The sequence below is a fragment of the Dendropsophus ebraccatus genome, chromosome 1 (assembly GCF_027789765.1).
Source record: "Dendropsophus ebraccatus isolate aDenEbr1 chromosome 1, aDenEbr1.pat, whole genome shotgun sequence".
In the NCBI taxonomy this organism is placed as follows: Eukaryota; Metazoa; Chordata; class Amphibia; order Anura; family Hylidae; genus Dendropsophus; species Dendropsophus ebraccatus.
In genome coordinates this window covers 154,388,738-154,399,693 of record NC_091454.1, presented here as the reverse complement: position 1 = coordinate 154,399,693, position 10,956 = coordinate 154,388,738, and the positions used below count along the sequence as shown (strand labels likewise).

General features: G+C 39.2%; 1 protein-coding gene across 1 annotated transcript in view; it reads left to right on the top strand.

The window, feature by feature from the left end:
* Window positions 1–1,974: 1,974 nt before the first annotated feature.
* Window positions 1,975–10,956, top strand: part of LOC138779064 (neuronal acetylcholine receptor subunit alpha-7) — a 175,003-nt gene continuing 166,021 nt past the window's right edge. The window contains exons 1-2 of the mRNA XM_069956557.1: window positions 1,975–2,368; window positions 2,622–2,761. Of these exons, the coding sequence (XP_069812658.1) occupies window positions 2,314–2,368; window positions 2,622–2,761 (195 nt within the window). The 5' untranslated portion in view covers window positions 1,975–2,313. The remainder of the gene's footprint in view (window positions 2,369–2,621; window positions 2,762–10,956) is intronic.

The window sequence follows — 10,956 nt, the reverse complement described above, 5'->3', positions numbered from 1 at the left end:
TATGCTGCTAGCTGTCAGCCTGTCAGCTGCTCATGGTGTAGTTTGCAGGGTGCCAACATTGTCTAAATGGGAACTTTCAATAAGGAGTCAGACACTTACCTCCCCAGAATCTTGATCATGAAACCATCCATGTAACAGTGAAACATAAATGTAAGAATGTACAATCTGCTATTATATTGTGTTTATTTAGGATGCCTTCTGTACATGTGCTAATTGATACTCACGCTTCCTTGATTGCTATGGTTCTTCTCCACATGCCATTACAGTGATTTTGACATGTATGATAGTGTTCAGCAATTCCCTGTTGAGACACATGGATGGACTTCTCATTATTTGCCTTATTATAGTAGTTAATAGAATGTCTGTAATGGAACTTCTATAATTTCATCTTTTGCATTGGTGCACCATCACATAAATGGTACTGGAGTACAATCAGATGGCCATTGGACAATTGTGACTGTAGTGCTCCAGTAACTGTGTTCCAGCTACCATCCATCCAGTTATCCTATTGTTGTGAACAGCCCTTTTCTAACCTGTATGGGGTACTGTAAGCTTACCTGTAAAACTTTCATTATATATTACATTGTATTAATTGTATACACTGAGAGGAAATTGTTTTATAAGGGTTAATATGTGCATATTCAGTGTAACAGAGGAATGATGCCTTGGTCACATGATACATTTTCCCTAGAAGTTCTTTAGGCAGAATTCTGTAGAACCGCTGTGGGAAGAGTTCACCAATTAAATTAAGTGATTTTAGAGCAGAAAGATGACACAGACAAGTTATGTACAAGTATATATCGAATGTGCAGCATGTAAGCCTATGGGTGGTGCAGAGAACCACACATAGAAAAGGATGGGGCGGGTGTGTATGTGTGACAATATAACTTAAAGTCCACTCTGAGTAGTCGGAGGCAGGTGTCTACTGTAACATGCAGCCTACATTAACCGCATATAGCACGGGCTAGTAAGCATGTTCTATATGCAAATTCCACCGAGCCACTATAAACATGCGTATCAGTGGTAAGTACATACACAACCCAAGGACAGATTTTTGGGAATAAAATGCAGCTATGTTTTTCTCAACTATGTTGTGCTCAACTAGCTATGTTGTGCTCAACTATGCAAACCTGGCAGCTGTATGTAAACAATTAGGTTGTGACATTTCATCCATAGTGACATCACATAAGTCTGTCATGCTTATCTTCCAATGTCTCAAACACTGTATGAATGCTAGAACCAACTTCCAACCTGTGGCTCCTCAGGCAGCTTCTGCAAAATTGTTGCTCCCAGCATGCCCTTACAGCAGGAGGTCACTGCCCTATATACCACAATGGACAAGATGTCATTATAACTGCATTATTTACACATGGCACCAGTGGTTGTTGGGTCGAATAGCAGGGCACACTTGCGGATAGACATATGTGTGTTTTCATGTGAAAACAAACCACCAAACAAAATATAAAGAAATACAAAACGGTCAAATTCCATAAAATCTTCCGCATCCTTAGGGGTTATTAATTGTAAAGAAAGCGGAGAAATTACATAATGGGATAACCAGTCATGCAGTGCTTCACTACAATAACCACAGGGGCTCTAGATGTGGGGGTTTACTTGAACTGTATTACTTGTAGAAACCTTAGTGTCATTCTCTTTCCTGCTTCTCAGCTTGAGCATACGTAAACACTGCTATCCTAACCATTGCACTGAAATTCCAGTCATCACGCATGGATTCTCCAATATATTTTACTACCTACGACACCATTCTAAAAATACCATAGCAGAAAGTGCAGATATTAATGCACGCTGCGACTTAACTGGATGTGTCTGTATGGCATGCTCAGCAGTGAAGGGGTTATTACTCACACCAGATCTGGGCTGCTGCTCTGCCTCCTCCTCGCCAGCTATAAAATACAATGCAATGAACAGAGCTCAGACTGAGACAGGATCACAAGTCACAAGCTTCACGTGGAGCCCATCTGAATGGAGCTATTGCTTTCTGACAAGTGCCAGCACTGAGCCCAGGGGGAGTTATCAGCAGCAGCTGGGAACTACTTGGATCCCCCCAGTATAATAGATGCAATGCATACTTAAATATGAAGACAATCCCTGGATTCCCATCATCAGCCAGCTCCTATACACTGGGGCTGTGATACTTTAGTAGTCACCACCTCCACAGTCTGAGCCTGGATGCAGCCAGAGAGCTGAGCTTCTGCATTCGCCAGCATCCAGGACTCCGCTTATTGTCATCAAATCATAAACTTTTCCCCCTCAGCTGAGAATCTGAAGACCTCCTTTCCTTGATCTCATACAATGGGAGCTGGGGAGATCCGGTTGTGGATGATTATTTCAGTCTGCTTGATACATGGTAAATTAATTTCACTATTACCCTGCATTTTACCCTATTTCACATCACCCCATCTATGAATGTGTCCCAATCCTGTACACATTAATCTGATCAATGTACACCAGACATATAACATATCTATCTATCTATCTATCTATCTATCCATGATCCATCTATCTATAATACTATAATGTATCACTGTACAATGAATGTTATACTGTATATTGACTCCCTATACTGTGTGAGTGCTGATCATGCTCTTCTTGGTTTAAAGTGTCCCTGCAAGGAGAATACCAAAGAAAGCTCTACAAGGAATTACTGAAGAACTATAATCCTTTAGAGAGGCCGGTGGCTAATGACTCTCATCCACTCACTGTCTATTTTGGAATGAATCTGATGCAGATCATGGATGTGGTACGTGATACTGAATGTATTCTGCTCAATCTGCTGTGGTGTGATCCATGCTATTCTCTGGGTCTGGGGGTCGGTTGAGGACAATGTCACTAATAATATTAGTTATTAGCTAACACTATGTACGAAAATAAGAAGCGTGTATGTTGACGTGGCTTTTTCTGAGAACTTTAAACAGTAGTTAAACATTTCATGGGCTTCTTTAAGATGAGAAACTCATTGAGAGGTGGGAGTTACACAAAAGTCCCACCAATATTTAAGTCATTCTGGACTTCGCCCATCCCAGTTTGATATTTAGTCCTTCCCATAACACACCCTAGCATACAGGAATTATAGATTATTTGTACACCTAGAAATTTGTTAGTAGCATCAAGCCATATGCAACATTCTTATTGCTATCTTGTACTTTAGTTTAGGTAAGTCTGTCTATGAGACTTATCTTTAAAAAAAAAAAGGATTCATGCCGCCAAATTGCAAAAGTAGGAGTGACTTACTGTAGGATATCCTGTTCTAGTTGTGCAAACCAGCTTGGGTCAGGAGCAATGAACAACACAACTTTTCTTGACAACATTGCAGCGTAGATGCTGGACTCTATATACTCTGTATATGCCGTAAGAGCAAAGATCACAAAAGGGTCTGGAGGTTATTCGTAAAGGGATCAAAGGTCCGCAGTCCTGGAGATACATACCTGATTAAATGAACTTGCATCTTAGTGACTGAACATTAAGCAGCATTCCCCCTTAAATTATTAAATATTATGTTTCTATGCTTAGCATCTAGTTTTTTTTCCTTTGGATTGTTACAAGAATTATCAAAAAACTTGAATGTAGAATAAATCTGCAATGGCACTGAATGCAGCTGCGTAACAATGGAGTTGATTTACCATTCGAGTTCTTTGGAAATCTGGGTGACATAAACTTTTATTCACACATGGCAGACTTGAGGCAGACATTTTTGTCACTTTCCCATACATTTAAATAGGGAACATAGAACAGTAAGCTTATGATGCAAAGAAAGCAGTATTTAGTTGTATTAAACTGATTTTCACAGAGATGTCTACAACAATCTATGCTACGTGTAACCTTTATGGCTCTTGTTAGTAGTTTGTACTTGGATGCCAGCATGTGTTACTTGTCAAATTACTCAGCAATGAATGAATACATTGTAAAATATTCCATATAACTTAACATAATACGGTTGGCAATTTTTGAGTTTAGGGGTAAATGGTCATTGAATAAAATTCATGTTAAAGCCTTAGTCATACTGTCCACTTAGGGTATATTCCTATGTGCAAGATTTGTTGCAGACATTTCTGCAACTAGAAAATTACACTCCATATGTCTGAATTCAGTTGTTTTTTTTCAATTTACATGCAATATATTGGACCTGTCAAACAAACTTCCTTCCCTCCAATCAAATAGAAAATCTAAGTCAACATGTGAAATATATATCATTTCCAGTAGTATTCCACCAGAAAAGGAACATGGAGCCATATTTACTTTGCTATCTAAGTTTGAGGCGTGGAAAGATACTAATATGACACTGGTTTTAGAGTCATTTACTAATAGAGATCAATTTAACATAATAGGAAAGTCAAATGGGAAATCTGAACAAATACTTTCCAGAAAATACTAATGGTTCAATGTCAAATATGAATACAAATAATAGGATCAGTAATAATAATGCTTAGTGTGCAGGTAGAAGTTCAGGTACAAGTTAAACGGGAACTCCGGATATGAAAAACTTGTTTTCTATTAAAAGTACATTAAAAGTAAAATAGATGTGTCTATATAATGTATTACCGTATGTGTACGGTTCTGCCACACTGGTAGCTGATCTCTAACCTCCCAGAAGCAGGTGTTTCTCTAATTGTGCAAAAGTGTGCAGGGAAATTAGGGCTGTGTTCACACATGTTGGAGTGTCATTGCAGTACTGCTGCGTATTCGCAAAAATGTGCAGTAACACAAGTAAATGATGCTAAACGGCAGAGAGGATCAGAGCCTTATTGTGGGGCTGAACTTCAAAGATAACAGATGCTTGATCATAATATGTGCATGGAAATGAAAAGAAAACCAATTCAAAAAGTACTTTATTCCAATATCAGCGTTACAGGTAGAGAATACAGCGTGCTGTGTGGTGTTACAGGTAGAGAATACAGCGTGCTGTGTGGTGTTACAGGTAGAGAATACAGCACTGTGTGGTGTTACAGGTAGAGAATACAGCGTGCTGTGTGGTGTTACAGGTAGAGAATACAGCATGCTGTGTGGTGTTACAGGTAGAGAATACAGCTTGCTGTGTGGTGTTACAGGTAGAGAATACAGCACTGTGTGGTGTTACAGGTAGAGAATACAGTGCTGTGTGGTGTTACAGGTAGAGATTACAGTGTGCTGTGTGGTGTTACAAGTAGAGAATACAGCGTGCTGTGTGGTGTTACAGGTAGAGAATACAGGGTGCTGTGTGGTGTTATAGGTAGAGAATACAGCGTGCTGTGTGGTGTTACAGGTAGAGAATACAGCGTGTTGTGTGGTGTTACAGATAGAGAATACAGTGCTGTGTGGTGTTACAGGTAGAGATTACAGTGTGCTGTGTGGTGTTACAGATAGAGAATACAGTGTGCTGTGTGGTGTTACAAGTAGAGAATACAGCGTGCTGTGTGGTGTTACAGGTAAAGAATACAGGGTGCTGTGTGGTGTTATAGGTAGAGAATACAGTGTGCTGTGTGGTGTTACAGGTAGAGAATACAGAGTGCTGTGTGGTGTTACAGGTAGAGAATACAGCGTGCTGTCAGGTGTTACAGGTAGAGAATACATCATGCTTTGTGGTGTTACAGATAGAGAATACAGTGTGCTGTGTGGTGTTACAAGTAGAGAATACAGCGTGCTGTGTGGTGTTACAGGTAGAGAATACAGTGTGCTGTGTGGTGTTACAGGTAGAGAATACAGCGTGCTGTGTGGTGTTACAGGTAGAGAATACAGTACGCTGTGTGGTGTAACAGGTAGAGAATACAGTGTGCTGTGTGGTGTTACAGGTAGTAACAGTGTGCTGTGTGGTGTTACAGGTAGAGAATACAGCGTGCTGTGTGATGTTACAGGTAGAGAATACAGTGCGCTGTGTGGTGTAACAGGTAGAGAATACAGTGCGCTGTGTGGTGTAACAGGTAGAGAATACAGTGTGCTGTGTGGTGTTACAGTTAGTAACAGTGTGCTGTGTGGTGTTACAGGTAGAGAATACAGTGTGCTGTGTGGTGTTACAGGTAGAGAATACAGCGTGCTGTGTGGTGTTACAGGGAGAGAATACAGTGTGCCGTGTGGTGTTACAGGTAGAGAATACAGAGTGCTGTGTGGTGTTACAGGTAGAGAATACAGCGTGCTGTGTGGTGTTACAGGTAGAGAATAGAGCGTGCTGTGTGGTGTTACAGGTAGAGAATACAGCATGCTGTGTTGTGTTACAGGTAGACAATACAGCGTGCTGTGTGGGTGGGACAACAATGAAAAGAAAAAGTACTGCAAATAATTCAGTAACACAATGAAACTGCAATGTGTGAACACAGCCTAGATGTTCTGCAACAGATTTGGGCAGGGAATAGGCAGGGTGGAGGACTGTGATGAACAGCTGAGGAAGAGCATTGCATTCCGGAACCTGTAGTACTGTGTACAACTGATAAACCAGGAAGTGCAGATACACAAAACAGGACAAACCCCCCCCCCCCAAAACAAATGAATTTTTGGTAGTTTCAAAACTGGAATAGATAGGTAAGTAATGCTTTATGCTCCTGCAGAAGTTTCATTTTTTTTAACCTCTACCTGGAGTTCCCCTTTATAAAACTGTATTAAAATTCTGCCTCATTACTATGTGAGAATATATCCATAGTATATGGAGGTCAATACTACAACTCATTAATTAAAGTAAGGGCCAGACAAGTCCCAGAAAATTTATGCTACCCCAAAAATGGTTAACATTTCTGTCATCTGGATTTTTTTTTTAAATTTGGCTACATAAAAACAATCATATCAAGACTTATTGTAAGCAAGTCACAGTAGCACAAGCCTCACTTAAGGCATCCCGGGATGCCGTGAGAAAGCGCCAGATAGGCGTGAAACGTCGGTGGGGAGGGAGCGTCCTCTAAATGTCCTGCTGAGCATGTGGGGGATTTAATAAAGGTGAATTTATGGTGAAGTGCCGCTGCGATCTTCTCCCTTTTTGCATCACTCTATGGAATATTGCAATGCAACGCTAAAGTCTTCTTCTTTTTTTTTTTTTTTTACACCCACAGTTACCCTAGCCTAAGATAGAAAGCTGTGTGTTTCCAAAACACTGACATACAGGAACTATAAGTTCTTATAAGTTATGACTCAACTTAGTTATCAAAGCAAATCACATTTCAAAGCAGACTTTGTTGTCTTCTACAGGATCAATGGTGGTAGAGGAAGACTTTAACTACAGTACTGGATTTGTATGTACATACAGATGGAATATGGAGTTATGAGCTGATACTTGGTAATCCCAGTTAAGAACATATTTAACCACCTATTAATGACAATATCGTAAGGTTTTATATAGACAGAAAATACATGCTGATATTGCCATAGGGAGCAATTAGAGGAAAACCTCATGGCAACTTTCTTATGATGTGGTGAACGTAACAAGTGCCTCCAAAGCGGAACCTTCCCACTGTGTGTAGTGTCAGCCTCAGTGATCACTGGTACCTTTCTTATATGCACTGCTGACGTTTTTTAGGGTTCACATATATTACTGTTTACAACCAAATAATTGCTTCCTAATGAAATGATCATATATATATATATATATATATATATATATATATATATATATATTATATAGAAATAGTTGTGAAAAATGTTATTTATCCAACCAAGAGCAGATGTTATATTTATGTTATGTATACAACCAAAGAGCAGATGTAATATCATGTCCCAGCAGTAATTCTGCTGAACACACAAGTGATGCGCCATACTGTTTAACTGCAGGTTAATTTCCCTTGTAATGTAATAGGTATAAAAATTCTATTGTCCTATTGATTACAAAGCATCTGTGAGACTATTCCAAATATGCTGAACCCTAGGAGTGGCAATACCACCATTAAACAATGTGTGGAGGAGCTTACAATGTTCTTCTGGATATCACTGATAAGTACTACACATGCTCATGATATTTTAATCACTTTACTTTGCATAAAGATTTAGGGCTGATGCACATCCTGAGGTTTTAGCACTTGAGTGCACATGATGGAGTTGTATAGCTTCAGTGCGCTGCTTCACATGCTTCTAAGAAAGTATACCTTCATAATACAATATCTGATGGAGTTGTCTTTAAACAGAGCCATAATGTGACCATGTGCTTGAGTAACACCAACTCTATACCATAACTAAAGCTCGAGAACAGTGAGACAAATCAGTAAAGGGGTCATGGAAAACATAGGTTATAGTTGTTTTCTTCCTTGTAGTTATAGTTTATGTATTGTATTGCAGCACATCCCGGTTTAAGTAAATAAGCTACAGTGTCAGCGTACCATAGTGGTTTCTGATGGTTTTACTTCTGGACAGCCCCTCTTCAATATTCCCACCCTACTAAACTAAGTTGTTCTGTAGTAAGGCTGTTGCACACCGGATATTGCATATAAAGTCCAAACCAATGACCCTAACCATGATTTTTTTCCTCAGCTGTTTTGGCTGTGGGTACACTTTCTGAAGGCCTAAAGAAAGCATGTCAATGCTTGAAATAGCCACAGGCCATGCTTTTCTGCTCTTCTTTGAGGCTGTATGTTTTCCTTTTAAAATTCCAAAAATTTTCATTATGGAAATATAAGAGAATACAAAGAATACAGAGAATACAAAGACAAAAAGTATAAAAGATATCAAGAACTGTAAAGTCCAACAGAGTAAACAAAGCTTTGAGGCTTAGGCAACATTTAACATTGCAGCTTGCTTAGACTCCAAGGGGCAGACCAGTACGTAGCACCAGAATGAATGGCTGATACTGAGCTAACAAAAAACCCACAACTGAATTAAATTGCAACTCAATACAGAACTGAGCCACCAAACCAGTGGAATCGTACTGGGAGCAAGTGGAGAAACTCTCCTACTGTCTTCTATGTTACTGGGTTTGAGTATGAATCTCTTGGTGCTTACAAATGCATAAGGCCACAATGTTATATATAAGTTTCAGTATTCTTACCTGCCACACATACCGGTATAACGGGCTGTAAGCTTTCCATGCAATAGAATAAAGTGAAATGAATTGATGGTGTGGGCCACTGGTTTAGACTTTATATGGAATGCTATCTGTGTCTTAGGGCCCTATTCCATTGGATGATTATCGTTCAGATTATCGTTAAATCGTTTGAATCTAAACGATAATCGTTCGGTTGAAATGCAGTTAAAGATTAACGACCGAACGAGAAATAGTTGATCGCTTTATAAGACCTGGACCTATTTTTATCGTTGCTCGTTCGCAAAACGTTCGCAAAACATTCGCAAATCGTTCGCATTGAATAAGACATCGATCCGTCGCTCGCAATAGATACGAATGCAATAGCGAAGAAATAGCGAAGAAAAAACTATCGCAATTACAATCATAAGTAACGATTATCGTTCCATGGAAATGAGTAAACGTTTTCAGGTCTTTCGCAATAGCGGTCGTTTGAGATCATTAACGATTATGCAAACGATAATCGTCCGGTGGAGTAGGGCCCTTACTATTGGAAGTAGAGCACATTCTATTGCCTATTGTAATGACATTGATGGAAAGTGGAAAGTAAATGTGGTAGTTGTGTATAGCTAAAGGATAAGTCCTCCACATCAAATGGTGCAGGTAATCAAAGGTAAGCACTAAATTGTTCTATTCTGGTAATCTTTTTTAGGGAATATTATTTAATCAGTCTTTTAGAGTATCAGGAAAAATATAGTACTGGTCAAAAGTCTGGACACAGGTTTTCATTCCAAGATCCTATTGGTTTTTTTTTTTTTTTCCTACGTTATAGATTCATATTGAAAGCATGAAAATTATGAAGGAAACTTTGGAAATTAGTAGTAAACAAAAAAGTGTTAAACAAAGCAGAATATGTTATATTTATAAACAAAGCTTCCTTTTGATATGAGGACAGCTTTGCACACACTTGGCCTTCTCTTAATCATCTTCATGAGGTAGTTACTTGGAATGGTTTTCAGTTAACAGGTATGCCTTGTGAAGAGTTAATAGGAGGAATTCATTCCCTTCATAATGTTACATAGTTAGTTACATAGTTAACACGGTTGAAAAAAGACACATGTCCATCAAGTTCAACCAAGGAGGGGATGGATACAGGGAAGGGGGATGGGTGATAGGTTCTATACATATGCATCTATATTATTTTGGTCTAAGAATTTGTCTAGGCCGGTTTTGAAGCGCTCTACTGTTTTTGCTGTGACCAGATCCTGTGGTAGACTGTTCCACAGATTCACAGTTCTCATGGTAAAGAAGGCTTGTCGCCTCCGGAGATTGAACCTTTTTTTCTCCAGGCGGAGGCAGTGCCCTCTTGTCCTTTGAGGGGGTTTTACCTGGAACATCTTTTCCCCATATTTCTTGTAGGGGCCATTTATATATTTAAATAAATTAATCATATCTCCCCTTAAACGTCTCTTCTCCAGACTAAACAATTGTAATTCTTTTAATCTCTCCTCATAACTAAGATGCTCCATTCCCCTTATTAGTTTAGTTGCCCGTCTTTGACCCTCTCTAGCTCTAAAACATCCTTTTTATGAATCGGGTTCCAAAACTGGACGGCATACTCCAGATGAGGCCGCACCAAAGCTTTATAAAGCGGTAATATTATATAATATATCGGTAATATTATATCCCTGTCCCGAGAGTCCATGTGTTTGAGATCATTATTTGTTACGTGCATGTTTAGCTCTGTTCAACTACTTTTCTAGTCCAGTCCACATTATGGCTACAAACATTGAATTATGTTAAGAGATACAGCATTACTTTAAAGTGTACCTGTCATTACAAAAAACAGAGACATGTCAAAAGTTTTGATCGGTTGGGGTCTGAGTGTTCAGACTGGGACCATTTAGAAGAATGAGCCAGTCGGAGTCTACACTCCTACTGCATTCTCTCTCGGCTTTGTCAGGTGACCTGGACGTCCACATAATGTAAGTAGTTCCTTAATATATAAGTAAAGGACCATCAAAGGTGAA